The sequence below is a fragment of the Tinamus guttatus genome, unplaced genomic scaffold, assembly GCF_059628265.1.
Source record: "Tinamus guttatus ecotype Peru unplaced genomic scaffold, ASM5962826v1 Tinamus_guttatus_pri_ptg000601l, whole genome shotgun sequence".
Classification (NCBI taxonomy): Eukaryota; Metazoa; Chordata; class Aves; order Tinamiformes; family Tinamidae; genus Tinamus; species Tinamus guttatus.
Window position 1 is genome coordinate 2,781,166 of NW_028289135.1, and position 22,891 is coordinate 2,804,056.

Consider the following 22,891-nt stretch of genomic DNA (forward strand, 5'->3'; position numbering starts at 1 on the left):
AGTTGTATGCCCAAAATTTTTAACAGACGTTCCTTGCCATTCAGAAAAGTTATTTCATTAAATTCTGATACATAAATTCATCTAAATTAAAAAAAAATCTTAATTTTATACTTCAGAATTTTGTCACAGAAGCTGAAGGAAAACAGCTTTTATATGTGATTCTTTCAAAGAAAATATGCTAGCCAAAATACAGCTAGCACTTCCCCAAATCAGCAAAACTTCTAACTTATTACTCAGTAGTTCCCACAAACCCCAGCCTGAACAATTTCCATAAGTGTACAGCTCAGGAAAAGAAAAGTGCCATTCCGAATTGCTGTCTGCAAATCTGAAATTTATTAAAAATTAACTTTCAGCATATGATGATGATGACTTTATCCAACAACAATTGACAATGTGTGCTGAATTTAATTATACACCATTCTTTTTAAATCATTGTTTTCCTTCAATTATGATTTAAATAGATACACAAGTTACAAAATATCAATGCTACCTACAGCAGTTTATAAAATTCAGACACTGCTGGGACTGTGCCAGCCATGTAAACACAACTTCATCACCCAAGTGAAAGACCAGGTTTCCCGAGCCGTTAATATCAACCTCCATGTAAGCCGACTGCTCCACGGTAGAGGCAAGTCAGGAAGAGACAGAAACAGATTGAAGAAGGGGGTGATGATAAAGATGTAATGCAGTACATGGCAGAATTATTTTTTACATTTCAGCCACTGATGAGAATAAAATCACAGCCCAGGCAAAACTCTCCTCCTATTCAATCACATGCCAGTGCTGGGAATCAGGAATCCGTAATACAGCTTCTTACACAAAATCCTCAAATATAACATTTAACCAGCACCTTGTAAAGTAGTTCCACAGGTTACTCTTCTCTTGCACAGGAGAAGGGAGGAAAAAAAAAATGCAAGGCTCCTCTCTGATCTGTGCTCACAAGATGCTTTCTTTTGCTGTAAAGCAAACAATATATTTTTCTTGAGAGAAAAAAGCCTACCCTTTTCCTCTCCCCCGGATTACTCATGATCACGGGGAACATTCACTTACAATCCACTTGAAAACATTTCTTATTAAGTGAGGCCTGGTGGCTACATTTGCCTGCTCAAAACAAATGAGACAGAATATATTACTTCAGTATACACTAGGTTCAAAGATAATTCAATAGTGAAATAACACCCAGGTGTCTCTCTCTTAGAAGTAAGGATCACACAAGTCCTAACTCTCACCTTCACTATAATTTAAAATAAAAGCAATAGCTATTTCAGTGTTTCTTAATCAACTTCAGCACTGAGTTACCCTCTAGGAACATCTTGCCCATTTATTTTCCATGATTTGCTAGCAAAATGCCCAAACACTGGAGAGCACGTGAGTAGACGCAGTGGGCTGCTTTGTAAAACCTGGCAGCTCAAAAGGCATCCAAAGAACAAAAAGATGCAAACTAGCCACTAAGGTGAAAATAAATCTGTTCAACTGACAGTGTGAAAATACAGAAAAATGAAGAGGCTCCAGTATAGGTAGCTACCCAGGTTGCTCTCCTGGTTTCATTTTTTGCTTGTCCACAGTTATAAGGCCCTCACTATCAAGATACAAACTGCAAAGCCTCTCATTTGAAGAGTTAAGAGGATCTGGATATTCAGTTATGTTCCAGGTAAGATCACCTAAGAGCCTAATGCAAGGTTATTAATCGTTGCATCATTTTCTCACAACTAAGGAGGTCTGTGCTGAAGCAGCTAGGAAGATGATGCTCACAGCCTTCTCAAGACAGCCTCCCTATAGGACTCAGCTTGTTTTATTTGCAGAGACACATACTGACTGCGACAGCCAACACCATCCGTCCAAGCCAACAGACATATTCCTCACCTGACACTCGAGCCACAAAGCAGATCTGGAATTATCCAGATATAAATCCACCTGTAAATGTCCAAGTCACGGGACTAAGGCCCACTTGACGTGAGAACACTGTTATTTTAGCTTTGAGAACTCCAGCATGGGCACATTTCAACCAAATACAGTCCTCGTGCTGTCTGTAAAAAGGACAGCTCTTCTCAGTTGCAGCCGTACTACAGGGGATAATGCACACTCTTTCAGGAGAGTTGGAGCGTGTATTTCCAAGAATGTGTCACCTCTGAGAAGCACTACTTTCAGACTCTTTCTCCTGTGCCTCTTCTGTGCAGCACAACTAGAATGCTGTCTTTTTTTCCAGACAAAGGGATACCTTGATTGAAACCCTCTCCCTGCCTTCCACTTCCCAGAAGCATTTATGCCTCTTAACTAGCAGGTAATGGCCCCTAATGCATTTCTGACAGTGCCTTGAGCAAGAGAGCATACTACACCTAATGGACTTGATCCCAATGAATTCCATGAGAAAACAAGGAAGTGGAATGCAAAGGAGAAGGGGGAAAAAAAACTCCCGCTCCTCTGAAGACAGTAAAATTGTGTCTTCAGAGAGGTGCAACTTAAAGCCATAGTTCTGCTTGTTAAAGAGAACAAGAAGCCTCTTCATCCAAACAGAAGCACTTACTCAAGACTTTAAATTTAGAGGTGTCTTTGAAGTGAGCAGAGTTTTGTATGTCAGAGAAACTAAAGAGCCTGCATTACTACCAAGCAAATCAGACTGTGCAAATCCATGTTGCTTATCCGCAGCGCTGAGTCACATCTGGAAGGTGGACAGGCCTCACCGAATACCACACCCTGGGAGAGTTTCAGCACTTCCCCTTCTGCAAGAACACTGCCTTGAACAAGAATTCATACAATGACATGATTAGAAGTGATCTTTTCCTGCTCAATGCTGTTCATATATTTAAGAGTTTCACAAACATTTTATTTGGCCAAATGTTGTATATTATGTAATTTCCCAAGTCACAAATACTACACGAGCCTTTCTTGAAGGACAGGTTATTCAAGTGCAAGTGCATGTGACTTCAATCCAAAAAAGAGTTTTCATCACTGCAGACTGACTGTAAGTACTCAGCTTCCGGAAGGTTGCAGTTAAGACTTCAGTGTTTTTTGGGGACTCAGAAAACACTCAGTCCATATTTTTAATGTACAGCATTTTCTGCAAGTGCATTCACTCTGTCCACGAGAACAGGTAGTTCACTTTACACTACAGAGGTGGTACTTTCTGGATTTACACGCATCAGTCTTGAAGCATTTCTCAGATCTTGTAGCTGCTTGGCTGGCTTTCCAACTCCTTCCTCAAATCTTTTTTCCACCACAGGAAGGACAGTTTCATAAAGGAAGGATGCATTCTGCCTAATGAATGCTTTCTTCTCAGGGTCCTGTTCGCATCGTAAACTGTAGTCAACGTGCTGGACAGCCACAAGGATGATTTCCACAAGGCTCTCCAGAAGAACCATGTGCAGCTCTGGAAAGTAAAGCTTCAACGCTTCCTCCAGGAAGGCCATAGTCTGCTTAGTGAAAGCTACCACCGTATAGCTAAGGTTGACCCAGCAGTCATCCCCAGTGTACTGGTCAAAATTGCCTACCCCGCAGCCTCTCATCTCCTCTCTCAGTTTTCCCAGGGCCTCTGGAGTCATCAGGTTCATCCTCCTCCACATCTCCTCAGAGTTGCGATGCTTGGTGGCCTCAATGATGATGTCCTTATAGCTCTGCAAGGCACCTTTGATGTCCTTCACCAGAAGGGCATGAATGATGAAGGTGAGATCCAGCCCGATCTCGCTGAGCTGCTGGCAGTGCTCTTTAGCTACCTTGAGTCGTAACAAAAAGTGAAGCGTGTTATCGGTTTGCAGTGCCCCTTTACATTTTAGAAGTTCATCACATTTATCATTGTTAAAAACGAGAAGTATTAATTACACTTTACAGATCTCTCCTCCCTTAAAAAAAAACTCTTTTAATGATAATGTGGTAACTGAAAGATAAACCTTGCTGTCAAGAATACTACAGACTACACTAGAACCCTTTTTTTTTTCTCCTATTAACAGCCAAGAAATACCATACTCTGAAAAATTAAGGACTTTTTAAAAAGTACTTTAAAAAAAAACGGAAATAATAGTCCACTGAAGGCTTGGGAAACAAATGAAAGTGTTCACAAAACTCATTGCTCTGATAAACCTTACATAAATTTACGAATCTTCTACCATTTAAAGGCAAATTAAGATTGAACACATTTTGCATATCTGATAAGGGCACGTTTTTGTCTGCTCTGAACTTAATCTGAATGCTTTCGTTGTTAAATTGGGAAAAAAAAAAAACGACATTTAACTTCAGTGCAGGAAACTTTTTCAAGTACTGCGCTCAAAGTCCGACTCAGGGTTAGAAATTGGAGGGGCTGCAAAATCTCTGCATCCTTCCCTTACCCACCGCATCCCGCCACGTCGCTTTCGCTCTTACCTTCACACACTCGGCTGCAGTCGACAAGCTCTCCTTGCTGTCGAAGACCTGCTTGCTGAAGGCGTCCACGAACATGCGCATGGAGGCGCGGGCCCACACCACGAAGGCCGAGTAGCAGCCGCTGTTGCCGGCGAAGTCCGTCTCGAACTCGCGGGCCGTCTCCAGGAGGCTGGTGAAGAAGACGTGGCAGAGCTTGTGGATGTAGAGCAGCGTGGCGCCCTCGATGCGCAGCTGCCGGATGGCCGTGCGCACGGCGCCCGCGCGGTTCCGCAGGAAGAGCTCGCACGCCTTGGTGGACTGGCCCAGGCGGATGAGCTGGGACACGGCGCGGCGCGTGGCGCGCGGGCCGCCCCGCAGCGAGCGGCCCGGCGACAGCTCGAACACCAGCACGTCCGTGAGCTGCCGCACGCGCTCGTCCACGCGGGCGCGCAGCTCCTTCACGGCCTGGCTCGCCGGCTTGTCGCCCAGGTGCTCGTTGAGCTTATCCAAGAGGTCCACGGCCCCCTCGAAGTCCCGCTGCGCGATGCACACGTCCAGGTCCTCGGGCAGCTCCTGGATCCACTCAAGGGAGAGGTCGACGGCCTCCTCCTCGGCGGGCGGCTCCTCATCCTCCTCCCCGTCGTCCTCCTCAAAGGGGTTGGAGGGCTCGGGGGGCGCGGGCCGGGGCAGGGCCTCCTGCTCCAGGCGCCGCTTCTCACTGAGGGCCCGGCTGCGCTTGGTCTCCTCCAGCACCTCCAGCCACTCCTTCTTGATCTTGGCATTCTCGGCCTGGAAGATTCGACTCTCAGGGAACATGAGCAGCTTGAACATGTCCTTCATGGGCGGGTTGTCCTTGACGTTGACCACGGCGAGCCCGTCGAGGGGGTAGAGGGCGTCGTAGCGGTAGGCACCGCGGCGGTTGGGCAGCGCCGTGGCCACGAGCAGGCAGTCGTTCATGAGGAAGGCGTGCACGCGCTGGATCTGCGCCATGTGGTCGGCGTCGTACTCGAGCAGGTCGCCGTTGTACACGAGGTACTTGCCGGGGCTCTCGGGCAGCAGGTCACCGCAGCCCTCCACCTTCTCCAGGAGGGTGGTGAGCGTGCGCTGGCGGCCCTCTTCACTCGCCGCTGCCTCCTTAGCCGACAGGGGCAGGAAGGGGTCGGTGGCGGTGCGGCGGGCGCCCAGCGCGGCGTCGTCGCGGTCGCCCTGCAGCAGCAGGGCCTGCGTCACGGCCTCCATGATGCCCTTCTGCTCGGTGAGGATGTGGCTGAGCTGGTACATCTCGCTCTCCAGGTAGCTGATCTCGCGTGCCGTCTCGATGAACTGCCGGTAGTTCTGGTAGACGTTGCGCTTGAGGCTCTGCGCCGTCTCCTCGCTGAGCGCCTGGATGCGCTGCCGGTGCTCCTGCAGGTCGCGGTCGCCATCCGACTGCTGCGAGAGCTGCTTCACGTACTCAGCCGCCGCGAAGCCGCCCGACTCCAGCTGCCGCCGCAAGCGGCTCCCGCCGCCTCCCTCGCCCAGCGGCAGCGCCATGGCCGACATCGACACAGCGGCGGGTCCGCCCCGAACCGGCACCGGCACCGGCACCGACACCGACACCAGCACCAGCAGCGGCAGCAGCAGCGGCAGCAGCACCCGCACCGCCACCGCAGCCGCCGCCGCCGCGCCTGCGCACAGCGGCACGCGCGCCCGCCGCGCCTGCGCCAGCACGGCCGCGCAGCCGCGCAAGCGCATGCGCACACAGCCCCGCCGCGCGCCGCGCAAGCGCAGCCGAGCCGCGCCCCTCTGCCCTGAGCGGCCCCCGCGAGCGCGCGCATGCGCCCCATGGGCAGAGCGAACTGCGCCTTGGAGCGGGCGCGTGCGCAGTTGTAGCGGGGCGGTGGCGGCGCGCCCTCTGTGACGCCGTGCGCGCGCGTCGCGGCCGGAGCGCCGCTCGTGCGCGCGCGCGCAGTGGCGGTCGGCCGGCCGTTGGGCGCGCGCCATGGCGGAGGACGGCGACCTGGCGTTGGCGCTGCAGCTCCAGGAGCTGTGGGAGGCGGAGGACAAGGAGGCGGCGGCCGCTGCCGAGGGCGCCGGCGCCTCGCTGGCCTCCTCGGCGCTCCAGCCGCTCTCGGTGGTGGACGAGGCGTGGGAGCTCCTGGACCCGAGCCCCGACGTGCACGGGCTCTTCGTGCAGTTCAACGAGGCGCTCTTCTGGGGGCGCCTCACGGCCGTGGCGGTATCGTGGAGCCCGCGCATGACGCTGTACGGCAGCGGCGGGCGGTGGCGGTGGGGCTGGGGCCACCTCGGGTGCCGGCGGGCTTGCAGGGACGGCCACGGTCCAGGCCTCGCTCTGACTCACCGAGTAAGCAGTGACCCTGCTTACTGCTGCAGTCCTGGGTACTGCAGTATCCTGGCACAGGCCGTGCGTCTGCTCAGGGTGCCCTTCTGTCCCTGTCACTGTCTATTTTGCCCTTAGCTTGTAAGCTCTGGCAGCCGTAAATGGCTTTCTCGATGTGCTGCCAGAATTATTGCTCTGGAATAAGTAAATTGATATTAAATTACATTTTAAAAAAAAAATTACATAAGCATACTTATTTTGCTGTTATCTTAGTTGCTATTCTCAATTTCCTTGATGCCCTTACAGCCTAGTAGAAAGGCCAACGTGAAGCGTTAATAGCACATTAACGAGGCTTAGATTAGACATAGGTGGATACATAATAAATCTGAGATGCTAAAAAGAAGTTGCAGTTGTGCAGCAGGTCAACTGGTAAGGTTGCAGGATGTTGAAGCCCTTCCCCTTCTTGTCCTTCTCTTTGTGGGCATTTGGAAATACTCAAATATATTATGCTTACAGAGAGCTAATCCAACAACAGAAGGTGTTTTATGCAGTATTGCTGTGGTGAAGTGACTGTGTAAAGGTCCGGTGAGAATCAAACCTGGGGGAGGGCATCAGCTAAGGGTAGAACCACAGCAGCCAGTTGGGTCAGAGCTGACTGCTGCTTAACAGCTTTGTTTTTCACTCTATCTGGTTTCTTAGTGAAAACATTAATTTGCCTACTGAACAAACAAGTCTGGAATGTTCTGTGGTGATTTTCAGGATTGTTACCTTTGAAGCTTAGAATTAAGTGATTATAAAAGATGTAATAAGTTGTAATTGAATGTTCTGAGCATATCCTGAATATTTTGCCTTTTTTTCTTTGTTAATGAGAGTGAGTTGTTGAGTTCTTCGAGTAGCTTCTAACAGCCTTTCTAATTCAGCTTATTTAACATGTAGGTAAGGGGTCAGCATTTAAACTCCAAATTATTTTTTTATATGTTACAGAAACCAGTAACTCTTGCATTCTGTTTCTGCATCTCTTTCAGCTGTGCTGGAGTGTGTAGCTATGAAGGAAAAGGTGGAATGTGTTCCATTCGGCTAAGCGAGCCACTCCTGAAGTTAAGACCAAGGAAGGATCTTGTCGAGGTATTTGAAGATTGTTCATGAATATGGACATAAAATTAATTAAACTTTCCCCACTCCCACTCCACACCCCCAATTTTACATTTTTCTGTTAAAAAAAAAAAAAAAAAAAAAAAAAACAAGTTCTTTACTTGTATTCTTATGAAGGTTGTAGGTTGAAAAATAGCAGTGGTTTTATTGCAGTTTTCTCTTGCTTATGTGGATAACACTAAAGTATCCTCAGTTGCCTGTTTTTAGATGGGCAATTCTAGAGTAGGAGTCTACAATTACTTGTTTATTTTATTGACTTTGTAAAGGAGGATAAGACTTTTTTTTAGCTCCTAAGCTATCTTGCAATATCAAAACCACAGTGCCAGAAACTACAACCAGAAAATGGCTTTATTTTCACTTTTCAGGTTAACAGAAAATGAGGGCTAGAATATGACTGTGAACACAGCTTTGCGTTGCTTTTCATGCCTTTGCTTGTATGAGGTGGCTCAATGTTTGGATTTGTTTAATGAAGGGAAGTGCTGGAGTATTTCTGCATTCTTCTCCAAAGCATCTCTTTTGTTTGGCGGGGAAGGATGATCCTTTTGAAGATCTGATTTGAGTTTGGGGATTATTTTCATGTGTTAAAACAACATCTTTTAGCATGTTTAGGTTGTACGGAAATAGTTGATATGGTTTGGCAGATAGAATAAGTACTATGTTTCTATGACTCAGATTTGACAAGTGAATATATGAGAATAAGATTAGCACTAAAATGAATGTAAAGTAGGACAGATTAAAAAAACTCTCAGCATAATTTAAAAATCGTGTGCAGTGCTTTTCAGTAAATGGCTGATAATTGGCCTTGTTTCAGACACTATTACATGAAATGATCCATGCCTTGCTGTTTGTTACTAACAACGACAGAGACCGTGAGTCTCACGGGCCGGAGTTCTGCAAGCACATGCGGCGCATCAACCGCCTCACGGGAGCCAACGTCACGGTGAGCAGAACCTACATCGTGGTGTGTGATGCAGCCTTCTTCATACTTTCATGCCATGCATTGGAATATTTCAAATGTGGTACGATTAATACTAGGGAGGGTTCAGCGTAGGGCAACGAAGGTGATTAAGGGACTGGAGCATCTATTTTATGAGGAAAGACTAAGGGAGCTGGGCCTGTTTAGCCTGGAGAAGAGAAGATTGAGAGGGGGTCTGATCAATATGTACAGATATCTGAGAGGTGGGTGTAAAGAGGAGAGGGCCAAACTCTTCTCAGTGGTGGCCAGTGACAGGACAAAGTGTAATGGGTACAAGCTGAAACACAGGAAGTTCCATCTCCACGTGCAGAAGAACTTCTTTCCTGTGAGGGTGACACAGCCCTGGAGCAGGCTGCCCAGAGAGGCTGTGGAGGCTCCTTCTCTGGAGATCTTCCAAACCTGCCTGGATGTCACCCTGTGGCACACGCTCTAGGTCTCCCTGCTGAAGCAGGGGGGTTGGACTAGATGATCCCAACCTCAACCTTGTATTTCTTAGTAGACACTCCACGATAGGCACGAATACCCGCTTTCCTCAAACTGCTTACGGGTTCAGTAGTTATTTTGTTGATGATAGTGTAGGGAATATGTTAAAGATGTGTGAGGTTATTAAAATCATATAATTCTCATATATCCCCCTGAAAGCATTTTCCCTAAAAGTTTCTTTTAAACTTGAAGTAATTTAATGAATTCAGAGGGCAGAAGTTCAGAATAATCATTTTCACTTAAGATTTGTCTCAGTGGGGCCTGATGGGTGGATGAACATTGTCTTTGAAGTTCATGTTTTTGACAAGATGAGTTAAAATGAAGTGAAATTTTATTTAGTTACACTGTTTTGCTGCTCTTTCAGTTTATTTTTAAAATCATGTATACCGCGCATTCTAAAGAGCACATAATGTAAAAGTCATGAAGATTTATCTTGGAGATTAAAATGCCAAACTAGGGTATGGAGAAAGGGTGAGGCTGTTTCTCACAGTAGTGCTAAAAAAAATGGTCAGAGAGAGATAAGCTTGGGAATTATGTGCTTCCCAAATGACAGGTCATTTGTCAGCCTTCAGGTTTACTGAATATAGTAAACTTAGTATATACTAGTATAATAGCATATACTAGTAAGTATAATAGTGTATACTTACTAGTATAGTAATATACTAGCATCATGCTAGTATGCCGATATTATAATAGTATAATAAATTGCATTTATTCTGGGAGTAAGACAACACTGAGAAAGGTTTGTTGTAGTCCATCAACCCATTAGCAGGCATTTTTTTCCATCTTTAGGTTTTAGGACTTTAGGTTTGTTGACCTGTACTGCAAAGGATTGGAGTGCTGTTGGGTTTTTTTGTTTGTTTGTTTATTTTATGATGTAGAGTCAGTGATAAACCTCAAGACTTACAAAAGCAGACATTTTCTGAATTACTTTTTTTTTTTAAACACAGATTTATCATAATTTTCATGATGAGGTGGATTTATATCGCCAGCATTGGTGGCGATGCAATGGCCCCTGTCAAAACAGAAAACCTTATTTTGGGTATGTGAAACGCTCAATGAACAGAGCACCATCTAAGCGAGACTTTTGGTGGGCTGAGCATCAGGAGACGTGTGGAGGTACATTCACAAAAATCAAGGAACCAGAACACTTTACCAAGAAAGGCAAGGAGAAAACCCAGCCAGCAGAACTTTCAAATTCCAAATCAGCTAACAAAGGTATCTGACATACTTCTTTTTTTCCTTTTTCAAACAGTTCTTGACCAAACATTACCTTGAACAAATAGAGATCAACCACTGCATGAGCTATGTTATTAGATATTATTATAATGTAACAAAGATCAGGACCCCTTTTATTTGTGTCTTTTTCTCTAGGCTTCTTTCTAGCTTATTTGTTTGCAAAGGGTTTATTCTGCTGTTTCAAAACTGTAACAGAAATGTTCAGATAAAGCACAAAATATTGAGCCCATAGTTTATGTATGAAAAGGTTATTCCCTTTTTATTTTGCAGGCAAGATACATACAGGTAATGCACAAAATGTGATCCCTTTCCATGGAAAGGGGTATCTGCTTGGAGGAGGAGACAGTGGACACTCAGAGAAAAATGTAGGTTCCATCAGCGTTGTTAAAAATGGAGAGACACTCAGCTCACAGCATCATGAGGTAAGAAGTACAATACCAGTCCCTAAAAATGAGATAAAATTTGAAAACTCGCCCCGTCGTGGCACCTTCTTTCCACTGTGTGCTGATGATGCCGGAGAGAAAATTAACTTTGCTTCCAAGCGTGAGTTCCCCAAGCTCTCTGTTGCTGACACAAAAGCTTACAAGAATGTTAATGGATCGCCTGTTAAAATCGCTCGTGTTACAGAAGAAAAATCAGATCAAGGTCTTAGAAAAGGGAAGAGGGTTTCACCATGGCATAGCAGGAAACCTAAACAAACTTGTTTTGAGCAAACTACAACAGGTCCGGTTGTATCCAACAAAAAAGGAAGTTTGGAATGTACTAGCGCACTGCAGCAATGGCCACAGGTGGAAGACAAAGCTGCCTTTGAAAACTATTTTGTAAAAAAAGAGCTCACTGATGTCACTTTAAGTATAAACACAACTGTGAAAACCGAAGCTGAATCTACAGTGTCCTCTGCAAGTTCCAGCGCTGCTGTAAGGCCGGATAAAAAAGTCAGTTGCCCTGTGTGCCAGTCGGAGGTTTTGGAGTCTAAAATAAATGAACACCTAGACTCTTGTCTTGCCTAGAGACTTCTGGATGGCAGCCTCAGAAAAATAACCCAGGGCTGGAACTGTTGCTTGAACTACTCTGTGCAGGGCTTGTTCAATTATGCCGCTTTTCCCTTGTGTCTGTCCCAAACAGGAATTTAAATCATTGTCAACATTCAGAACAATAATGGCAATTTGATTTTTGTGGAGCCAAACGTTAGAACTGACTAGGAATCTAGTTGCTCTTTGTGTTCCAACGAACCTAATGCTCATGTTTCATGAGGTGGATGTTTCTGCTAACATTTTCGTGCAGAACCCAGGTATTACAAGAGAAGTTGCTAAACTGCATTTTCACAAGGCAAAAAGAATATTTTAAAAAATGAGACTTTTTAATTATGCTAACTTACATTTCTTAAAACCCCGGGACATTTTTAATGTATTTTTGCCATTCTTAAATGTAACCACCTATAATGGAAGATTTTTTTTCCTAATTATATCAGTATAGTTAAGTAGTGGGTATTTTTAGAACAGCGAATATTTTACGTAAGCCACAACTATGCTTTCATGTGGTCATTTTCACTCATGACCCTTTTTGAAAACATATATGCAAGGAAAACATAGCAAAATGTCCATTTAGGTTTAATAGATGAATAGGAAATGAAAAGAAAATCAGAAAAGAAATGAAACTTTGGAGAAATCAAGTGCAAGTTACTTGGATGGGCAAAGAAGCTCTATGCTTAGACTCGATTTAAAAAGAAGTAAACATTTTGAGCTTGTTTTAAAAGCTTGGAGTGGTCACAGGAACACTAATAATCTTCAGTCTTATGTGTGTCCTTGGGTCAGTTAATCAGCGTCTGGCTAGGTCCTCTGTCCTCTTTTTAGTGTTTTGTACAAACTCTGCCTGCACTGCAAGTTCACTAGTTCTCAGGATAAAGGTATTATGTACATGAGTAACTGATTTCCGTGGGCACACACTGGTAAGCAAAAGCTCTGAAAAATATTTGTAGCAAAACTGGGAAAGACTGTTTCTGGCCTTGCCATAAAAATCTTAACCGTTTTTCAGTCCCAGTTGGAATTTCAAGTGCTTAACAGCTTGAAACGGCGTTAGGCTGACCTCAGCTGGCAGTTTCTGTTGCAGCTTCCATACGCCAGTCAGAGTGGTGGTGAATACCAAAATCATTGTGCAGTAAGAGGTGATGAATGCGCAGCAGATGTGATTGCAATATAAACTTGTAAAACATTTACAGTTCTCTTGTTGCACTGAAATTATTTAACTGGCTAAGCAGACAACTTTATTGTCAACTTGTAAAACTGGTCATAAATGTTTTTGATGAAAGGAGAAGTAGTAGTTAGTGTTTCATATAATATTGTTGCAATGTTTAATTGGCTATATTAGCCATAAGTGCACATATTTTTGCCTTTGTATAGAGTTATCTGCAGTGCACTTTGGAGAGTGGAAATAAGCTGGGTACAGTGGAACTTGACAAGTGATACTTAACGTTGGCCTTAGGATCTTAAAAAAAAAAAAAAACTAAGAATACATTAGCTCTTTTTTTCTGAATATGATGTATTTTTCTAAATATTGACACTACTACAGTTTAACTTGGATTGGAATGTTCTTGCATATTCTAAATAAATTGGTTAATTTTAAATTTTCATTAAGCCTGTGGGGGTTTTTTACATGCTGGTGCACACATTCTGTGTTACTCATCAGTGGGCTTTTACATTATATATATATATATATATATATATATATATATATATATATATATCTCCAACATCGGGGGGCTTTAATGGCTCTGTTCTGGGGCAACCCTCCCTCCCCTTCGCGAAGCAGCCCTCGGTCAGTGCACGGGCATCGCCCCGTCGGCGCGTGCGCGGGAACGCGCTGCGGAGCGGGGGGCTCCCGCCTGCGGCCGCCCTGCAGTCCGGCCCCAATGCAAACCGGTGGAGAGAGGAGAGGAGAGGAGGGGGGTGTCCAGTACAGTTAACACCTGGCAGTGTGTTTTGTTTTGTTTTTTGCTTTTTTTTTCCTGTGAATATTCCTTTCTACTGCAAGTGCAGCTTGACAGATGAAACAGTAGCGCCTTTTTTCTTTTTTTTTCTCTAGTTTGAAGATGGGTGAATAATACAAAAAGCATCTTTTTGGGGGGTATATACAAAAAACAAATCCATGGTGTGCTGAAAAACAAGGCGGTTTAGATCAACTTGGCATCCAGCCAGCTGTGCAGGAGGAGGAGGCCAGAGGTGGCTCTGTACAACCTTCACCTTGGGCCTTCATTAGGCCTGGGAGGTAGAGAGGTGGCAGCGCGAGGAAGTGGTACTGGGCTGTAGGTGTGAAAGCTAAAGCAGAAGAAGCCTGTGGCCTTAATCCCCATTTGCTTTTTAGCTTCTTCCAGGCCAGACTGCCTTAAGGCTAGATTAAGTGTCTTAAGAAGGTGCAGCAGCTTGGCCTGAAAAATCTCACCCTGTCTCTGCCCCAATGTCCCCTATCATCCATCGCTTCTTTATTCCTGCCTTTTGTCCTTAGACAAAAACAAGTCCCCCTCCCCAAAAGAAAGCTAAATATTTGACTTTACCAATACCTAATTTAGAAACAGTAAATACTGTTTTTTCATCACTTTCTGGACTATAACTTGTGTATTTACTACACCTACCCTGTCTTAGAAGATCTGTCAGTTGTCACACAAAGTCTGGTGTAAGACGAGGTCAGTGAAATCCCAATACAGCATCTTGAACATTGTAATCTGGTTTAGTTTGGGTTTAAGCTGCACCTCGAAGCTTCATTCAGCAGTTTTCACATTCTAAGGGGAGGGGGGACAGGGAAAGAGGAGGTTGAGTCGCTGGGAAGAACAGCGTCTGGCCTGCCTGCTCCTATTCCGCTATCTCCCTATTACTCTTCTCCCACATCTTTGCCTTCGTGCTCGTTTCTCCTGATCTGTTCTCAGCAGTGTCCCAGTAATTACGTATCCGCAGGGACCCATTTGGTGGGCCCGCTCTTCCCATTTTGCAAACAGTTTTTGAGTCACAGGGAGCATGTGAATATTGCTCCGAGAGTGAGACACAAGGCAAGAAGTACTGAATGTTAGTAACGAGGTGTCCTAACCGCGGGTGTGCTCTGGTACAAAGCAGCGGACGGGTCTTCGCTGCAGGCAGCGCCGCTGGCTTGCACGGAGCCACGTTCTGTGTGGCGCCGCAGGCACCCGTGTCCTGGAGCTGCCACCCGTTGCGTATCTCGCCAGGTCACCTATGCTCCTGTGAAAGCGGGGACTAAACAAACACCTTCAAATACAAACACTCATAGAGAAAGGCAAATGCCGGGGCCTCTCCTCACAGGCACTGTGTTTGCAAAGGTGCAGGTTCTTCTCGTAGAGGTGCAACACGCTCCCCTTGCTCCGGGAGCGGCCTGCAGCCTGCCATGACCATCTGTCCCAATTTCCTGCAGGCCGGATATTAGCCATTTTGCCCAGCTTGAGCCCAATACTGCTCGGGAGCAATGAATATCCTCCCCTGCCCCAGGGCAGTGTGTAGCTTTGGCAATTCAGGAGCGCCTGCTTTGGGAGCGCAGCGTGCCTCGTTTCGCTGCTCGGGCCTGGTTAACGTGTAGCTCAGCACACACCTGATATTTTACAGGCATCACTCGTAAGGCTCTTAGGGGCAGCGCTATTTATAGTGCGTTGCAATCTCACACGAGCTGCTTTTTAACTAACAGCATGGCAAGCTCCCTGGTATGTGGAAGCACTGCGCAGTTTGGCATGGGCTGCCGCAGATAACACGGCGAAGGAGGGGTGTGATACAAAGTCTACGCCGTTCGTACCAGGCTGGAGGGGAAGAGTACTCCTAAGGACAAGAGGCGACATAAGGACACCAAGGGCCAGAGCGGGGAGAGCGACTTCAGCACGTTGTGTCCTCAAGCCTCCTGCCCTGCTGAGGAGGGTGGGAGGTGGGAAGCAGCCCCGGCCTGCGGGCACCAAGCCAGCCCAGCGGCATGGGCAGCAACCACCACCTCTGAAGCTTTCGAAGCTCCTGTCCTCTGCGGGATTCACCTCTGTCAATTATTTGGGTTACTCCTTAGGTTTGAGACTAACAGCACCTGTGCAGGAAATTTCCGTTTCAACATAAGGCAAAACTGCAGGGAGGATGGTTGGGCACCGCAGCGGGTTGCCCATTAAGGTTGTAGAGTCTCCATCCTTGGTGATATTCAAAACCCAACTGATCGCAGCTCTGAGCAGCCTGCTCTAACTGAACCTGCTCTATGCAGGGAGATTGGACCCAAAGATCTCCAGCGGGCCACTCTGTGGTTCTGCTTGACAGCCCCACGAGCACCTCAGTACAGGGGGAAACTGTGAGCAAAGGTAGTTGGGGTCAACCTTGTTGACTTTGCACTGCAGCAGCCTAGGAGCTCTCTCACCATCTCTAGCCATCAGGTTTTTTTTCCAACTGTTTCTTCCTCTCGCTGGGACTGTGGAGGAGGGCCAGCTCTGTCATCCCAAATGGGAACTTCAGGCAGGAGCGCAGCATGGGCCACTACCAGAACAGCCTCCCCAAACACGTGTAAAGCGAAGCCCTGCTCTGTCGTGCTCACAGGCAACTGGGTCACCATCTGGAAAGCCGGTTTTCAGTTGTTGGTGCCTCGCTGAGCTGTGCGGGGAAGTGGCAGGATTAGCCGAACCACAGAGTTAAAGCTCAGCCGTAATTAACTTTGAACCTTAGCTGTAAGACACTTAGAAGGTAGGAAAAGCATCCGATGACACAGGAAATAGGTGTTTAAGGCACTGTGAATCCCCAAAGGACTGTTAAGCTCTGTGGTAACACTGCCTGGGCAATTTTATCAGAGTAAAGAGACCAAGAGGTTTTATTGGCAACATCTGGGGTTGACACTTGACTCATGAAATGCAGAGAGTTATACAGCGGGGAATCCCAGCCCCTGCTGTAGTCTACGTGTGGTTGTGGGCACCAGTTTTTATACTGAAGTGACGCTGTTTTCTAGAGATTTACAAAAGGATGTTTCACTTGTGGATCCTGCACCAGGTTCCCATCTCCTTGTGTCTGCTCCCTTCCTTTCTTCAGGGGAGAGACTTCCTAGGCTTCCTGTGAAATTGCTCCTGGGCGGCTCTGACATGGGTCCCGGCCTGGTTAAGTCAATGAAACTGAGAGCCGGTCGTACCGCCCACCACCTCAACTGCCGTCCGACCGGGGCCCTCCCGTATCAGCTCGTCTGGAGAGGGCCACATGCAGCCACTCGAGGTGAACGAACGCTGTTTCCACGGGCGAGCGGCAGCAGCCCCGAGCCTTGGCCAAACCGCGGCCAGGCGCCGCGCGCAGAGCGGCGGCGGGAGAGGCCGCGTGGCCGCTGCTGCCTCACGGCCCTCAGGGGAGCCTCCTCTTGCCCGCGCAGTCACCGTGCGGGCGGAAAGGCCTTCCCAGCGTATTCGGCAGCACAAATGGCAGCCAAATGTGCTGAGGGGCTGTGAAACCCAGCTGTCGGTCTCTGTGCAGTCGTGCTCGAGGAAGCCAGAACCGGTTTTCAAATCTACCACTAGCACTGGAAGTGCCAGCTAACCACCTCCCGCCTTTGCTTGCTCCTTCACTCCTGCCTCTAGTGAGTGCGTAGTTATAGGCAACATATTGATACAGCAATAAAGCTGCCTTGCAAGTATCTAAACAGGAGCTTACTCTGTTACCACGATAGGCACCGAAAAGTCTTCCTTGAATGCCAGAAGTTTAAAAAAATAAGAAAACAGCAGCCTTTTCTTGTGTAGGACAAAAATGTCCATCTAAAATGGATAGAATAACTCCTTTATCATATCGCTTAAAAACACACTTTTTTTCTTCTCTTGCCTCGAGGATTTGTTTTTCCCAGCTCAGAACAGCAGGGGGACCCAGTTGCTTGCTCTTGCTTCAGGCTCTTCCTTTCCAAGGAGATTCTTGACTATTTCTGCATTCTGGCAGCGTGTACTACAGATAACAGCTACTGTGGACAAGTTTGCTGAGTCATAAGTGAAAATGATCATGCAAAAAAAATGACACTATGCATTTTCCTGGATTTGCAGTGTAAAATATATTCCTTCACTAATAATGTTATACCTGAGGTTGTGGCAATCTTCACTACACAAGGTTGTTTCCTGCTTGTGTAGCTTTAAATAACCATTCTGAGAGTACAGCTGAAAGAAATTCAGTTGCCTACTTCCTTTCAGAGAGTTCTATGCATAACAAAAAAAAAATTAACATTCTAGATTTTTTGCTAGAAATGTGACTGTGCAGAACAGCAGAACATGTACCCAATACACTATTGCTTATTATAATGCAGCAGCTGGGGAAGGGGAAGTGAAAAAAGCCAAAAGTCCCTGCGACAGCTCAAACTTTGTTCTGTGCTATGGGAATGCCACCTTCAGGGGCATTACCCGTGGCCCTGATTCCATGTACCTAATATATGTGGTTTCCACAATCACATTTTCATTCTGCAAGTATTTTCTACTTGATGATACTGGTCCTGCCAAAAGACAATTCTTCCGAAATATCTTTCAGTTTCAGTAACTTAAGGTTCTGCACTCACTTTTCAGGTTTGGTGGTGGTGGTTGCTTTTTCATGGGTTGTTTTCCTGACAGGTCCCTCCCATCTTCACTATATGAAGAAACTCCTCATGCCTGCGGCAAAAATTGATCAGGCTCCAAATTTCTACTTGCCTTATCTCCTCGGCTATAGTGCAAACTTTATTAATAGCTTTGTAAAGCTTGCCTACATATGCTAATGCAAGCAAGGGACAGTCCCAACCCAAGTGTCTTGCCCTATGCTTTTTTTGCTTTGTCCCTCCTTTGACCCTGGCTTTCTTTAGGCAGTGACGTACTAGCTCACAACCCAATTCAGTAACAAAATATTAAGGTTTTTATCTTTTTTTGCTATCAGTGAGCAAAGAATCAAGGTTCTGCATTTTAACTATTTTGGATTCATTTTTTTATGCAGCCGTAACTCTTGAAACGAGCCCAGGAAGGAACTGGTTCTGCCCTAGCAAACCTCATTGAAACAGGCAGGCCCCAGAGGAGCCCTGGGCCTGCATGCTGAGATTTCAGACCCCCAGTTCATTTATCACTTGCAGCTGCTTTTGACAGGAAGGGTTTCCGATGCAGGCAGGGCGCCGAAGCCGTGACTCAGCTGTACACAATACTGGCCGGTCTTTAAGCTCACACCTGTGAGCTTCATCTCCCTCCCCACTGCTCTGCCGACTTTCAGCCGCATGAAGATGTTGGGACTGGGCTTATAGGCTAAATGAGCGGCACGCCTTTTCTCTCCTATTGACAACTATGTTGCATACAAGGTAGTTAGAGAAGAGAAAAAGATCCCCCAAGCTGAACTTATATCTGGAAGACAAACAAGAAAAACAGTTGCTGCTTCGCACAGAAAATGAAACTCCTGATGAAATTTTCATCTTCAGAGACAAAATACACTATTTTGCAACACACATCCATGGAGGTTGATGGGACCTATGAACAGTTGTCTGTCCACGCACACCCTCTTTCCTGGGGCAAACTTATAGTATGTTCTCCTCACATTTCATGTTCTTCCCCACACTGAAACATTCCTAACACCCCTTTTTGCTTGCTGTGCTCCATTCTCCTCATACTCACCCCATGCATGTGCTTTAGCTTAACCTCATGCATCAGTCTGTTGTCATCCTCCTTTACCAGTTGTGTTCAGCTCCCTCCTCCATCACTGTCCTAAGGCCTCATACCTGTCCCCGACAGGCTGGTGATTTGTATCTCATTGCTTCCTGCACATGCAGAGCCAGCCCTTAGTACCCGTCTCCTCCCTGCCAGAACTTGAGGCTTTCTTTGCTTCAGGAGTGGGATAAACGTGCTGCATACTCATCCTCAAGGCTGTGGGGAAAGGCTTGCTGGAACTAAGTGGCAACAAGAGTCAATAGAGCAAGAAGTTGGTTTGGTTGGTGTACAGAGGACCTGGCGGGGGTGACAAGGAGCCCATAAAAGTAGGTTCAAGTTTGGAGGGAGTCCAGCTCCTCAGGTGCTGTAGGAGCACAAACAGGCTTCAGCATGGCTGCAGCAACCAAACACGTTCAGGGTTTCTTTATTCCCACAAAAAAAAAGGCGGGAAGGCGGGGGGAGAGGGGAGGCGGGAGGAAGAGAGAAAAAGGTGGAGGGAGAAAGAGAGAAAAGGGGAGGGTAAACGGGAGAGAGAAAGAGAGAAAAGGGGAGGAGAAGACAGAGAAAAGGGGGGGAAAGAGAGAAAAAGGGGAGAAGAGAGAGAAAAAGGGGGGAGAGAAAAAGGGGGAAGAGAGAGAAAAGGAGAGGAGAGAAAAAGGGGGAAGAGAGAGAAAAAGGAGAGAAAAAGGGGGAAAAGATAGAGAAAAGGGAGGAAAAAGAAAAATGGGGGAAAAGAGAGAGAAAAAGGGAAAAAAGGGAGAGAAAAGGGGGGAGGGGAGAAAAAGGGGGGAAAAGAGAGAAAAAAAAGAAAATGCACAGTGCCACGAATTCCTTCAAAATAGTGCTGAGTTCTCTGTGTACGTGTTTACAAGTGCGTGTCTCTGCACAGGCAAGGTACACCTCCCGACTCCCAGGTTTGGGGAGTTGCATCTACTACTACCACGTAGCAACCCTGCCCCGTGCACGGCCCTCAGTGGGCACAGAAGCGCCATCTTCCTCTCCCTTTACACTTGCAGCAGGACTTGCAGATGGGCGTCTTTCCTTCCTGACCTTCAGCAGACGACCTTGAGCACAAGGTGTTTGTCCCCAGCGCTCGGGCTGCCAGTTTGCTTCCAGACAGCCCAGCACAGGCTCTTCTTTACCACACGCAGGAGAGACGTCACCCTTCTGTGGCACAGGGTTGGGCTGCGCTGGGCCGACTGATACCCCTGCACACCGGGCTCCACTCTGAGAACTACAAACCACATCGCTGTGGAATGGTGACAAGTGCTGGATTACTTTCTTGTCCGGCATGAAAGGAGGATGGGAAATGGTTTTTGAGAGAACGTGCAAGCAGTTGTTTTCAGCGGGGCCCTCAAAAAGCACATTGGGCAGTTGGGGAAGCTGCACGGCCCCTCGCAGGGGCTGGCATTGCGAGACCTGCCCTTCTGCTGCTGCCTCCAAGGGGCTCGGATTCACTAAGAGCCGCCCAAAACGGGAGAGCTCCCATGAAACCCTAGCAGCCCCCTCCCACCCGTGAGGAGATGGCTTTGCACCCCATGTACCTACCAACCAAGTGCTGGAAAACAAGAGCTGTGTGGGTGAAGACACTGAAGCGGCCAATCTACGGACCCTGACCCTGCACAGGCCTGGGTCCAGCGAGCAAGGCCTGACAACCGAGAATCCATGGGAATATTTAGCTAACTGTATTTCGGTTATTGTTAGTGCATCTGCCTTGTTTCTTACTCTGTGTTCCATGATTGATTGATTAATCAGTTAACCACATTATGGCTGCTTAACTAAAAGCAGCTATGGCAATACAACAGTTAAACAAAGAGGGGGAGATATGGAGGCCCTTCAAGGACAGTAGCACGGGTGCCTTGTTAGCAGATAACCCACCTCAAGGACAGCAGTGCAGGTGGTCTATCATCAAGCAAGGAGCAAAAACAAGAAAAAGGACAAAATGGCACCTGTGCAGCCGCTGCGTGACCAAGAAGCTGACTGGATAGTCTTGACCTTTACATTATCGGTTTATTCGGTAACTGTGCTTTAGTCAAATAAGGATTGTATCCAGGACAGTATGATGTATAAGTTGTATCTGATGCTCCATTTTCAAGGGTCTTTGGTTCATTATACCAGAGTCCGTGCCTTCAATACACCACAAGCTGACCCTGCTCTCCAGCCAGTCTGAACTCAGGGACATTTTCAAGGGAAAGAAGTGTGGAAAACTGATCACCAGGCCCAGATAACTACAGAGAAGTTACAAAGAAAGAGAGGCTTCTCCAGAGCTCTAACAGGTCTGCCTCAAAAAAAAGTAATAATAATAATAAAAAATCCACCTACCCCCTTCATCAGAGTAGAAAGGAGATGCTAAGGAGAAGTTTCCAGAAGTTACATAGATCACAAAGAACCACAATGTTTTCAAGAACCTTTATACATCATTTTTTTTTAATTAGATTAGCTTTACAAGCAACTTGAGAGCTCTTTCATAATGAACACTGCTTTTCAAATTACACAACTTTATAGGCAACCTGTAAATGAATCCTGAATTTCTTTGCCTGCTATAGATAAAGGTCTCGTATTTTACAGCTGGCTAACATCATGAATAAAAATAGCATTATGAAGCTGTATCTTTAACCAGGACTAGACACATACAGATCATAAGACAGTTTAAAAAATAGTTTTAAAACAAGGACCTGCTTGGTGATGCTTAAAATTGAATATTCAACCGACATGAAATGAACAGTTTTCTAAAAGATAACGTGGAAGAAATGGCTGACCTGATTTGTTGACCCTATAGCAATGACTCAAATGGAGTGAAAAATTAAGCACTTTTTAAACCTGTCTGGCAAGCGCAAACCTACACCATGATTAGAATTTGATACGTTGTGTAACTGCATAAGTTTCAATGACAGAGGGAATGAAATGAAGTTTAAAGGCTTATGCTGTGCATTGCTAAAACAAAACCAACCAAACCTCCATTAAAGTAGTATTAAAGAAGATGAAGTAGAAGTGGTGGCTTTTTTTGTTTGCCTTTTATTTTTTATTTTTTTTTATTTTTTTGCTCATTTCATCAGTAGCCTAAATGCACTGCAGACCAGACAGTAATGAAGATTTGCACTCCTTGGCCAGGTTGGCAGAGGCACTTACAGTAAAGGTATCCTGTCTGAGTTCTCCAGGAAGAACAGAGTAGAGAAGAACAGAGAAAGAAGTAACTGCGAAGGGCAACTTATTAAAAAAAAAAAAAAAAAAAAAAAAAAAAAAAAGGAAAAGTGAAATCAAAATTAACCTGGAATTTCTGTTGGTTCTCCTAAAAGATATACCAATACTGATTTTTCCCCCTTCTGTCAGTTTGCTACTAAACAATTAGCTTTTTCATGTTTTACATGAACAATAGTAATCTTTTTAATAAAAAATTACTGAGCTTTCCATAGAAAAGGTCTCTAATTGAATACAAACTATACAGATGCTAAAATTGTCACAAGTTGTAATATATACAGAAATATTTCTGTACACTCACATTGTTTTGGCTAAGGGAATAAAGGACAGATAGAAAACTGCAGTGGGTAAGCTGATCCACCCCCAAACTCCTGTAAATGTGAATGCTGTATCTTATAGGGTTTGTCTTTGTTTACTCAAGCTTTTAAAGCTCAGGGAGGGGAGGGGAAAAAAAAAAAGTCCAAAATCTCCTTTTTTTAAAAAAAATAAAAAAGAATAACTAAGTTTTTGCACATCTCATTCTGTGATGTCCCCTCTCCTTCGAAAACTGAAAACAATGTGA

The 22,891-nt window shown here is 46.0% G+C and overlaps 2 protein-coding genes across 2 annotated transcripts; one reads left to right on the forward strand and one right to left on the reverse strand.

The window, feature by feature from the left end:
* Positions 1-3,028: 3,028 nt before the first annotated feature.
* On the reverse strand, positions 3,029-5,942 carry EXOC8 (exocyst complex component 8). The gene is made up of 2 exons (XM_088534889.1): positions 4,354-5,942; positions 3,029-3,710 (listed from the first exon to the last, which is right to left on the reverse strand). Exons 1-2 carry the CDS (start codon positions 5,872-5,874, stop codon positions 3,102-3,104), a joined length of 2,130 nt encoding a protein of 709 aa, XP_088391015.1. The 5' UTR covers positions 5,875-5,942; the 3' UTR covers positions 3,029-3,101.
* A 371-nt stretch (positions 5,943-6,313) lies between these two features.
* Positions 6,314-11,841, forward strand: SPRTN (SprT-like N-terminal domain). Its single transcript, XM_010216021.2, has 5 exons — positions 6,314-6,576; positions 7,678-7,777; positions 8,616-8,744; positions 10,214-10,481; positions 10,773-11,841. The coding sequence occupies exons 1-5, from the start codon at positions 6,314-6,316 to the stop codon at positions 11,510-11,512; spliced, it is 1,500 nt and encodes a 499-aa protein (XP_010214323.2). The 3' UTR covers positions 11,513-11,841.
* Positions 11,842-22,891: the final 11,050 nt, after the last annotated feature.

Bases quoted from the DNA above. Each gene is read 5' to 3' on its own strand.
- EXOC8 (XM_088534889.1), bottom strand. From the start codon at position 5,874: ATGTCGGCCATGGCGCTGCCGCTGGGCGAGGGAGGCGGCGGGAGCCGC. The intron at 3,711-4,353 runs GTAAGAGCGAAA...TTACGACTCAAG, and splicing joins CTGCAGCCGAGTGTGTGAAG to GTAGCTAAAGAGCACTGCCA.
- SPRTN (XM_010216021.2), top strand. From the start codon at position 6,314: ATGGCGGAGGACGGCGACCTGGCGTTGGCGCTGCAGCTCCAGGAGCTG. The intron at 7,778-8,615 runs GTATTTGAAGAT...GCCTTGTTTCAG, and splicing joins CAAGGAAGGATCTTGTCGAG to ACACTATTACATGAAATGAT. The intron at 8,745-10,213 runs GTGAGCAGAACC...TTTTAAACACAG, and splicing joins TCACGGGAGCCAACGTCACG to ATTTATCATAATTTTCATGA.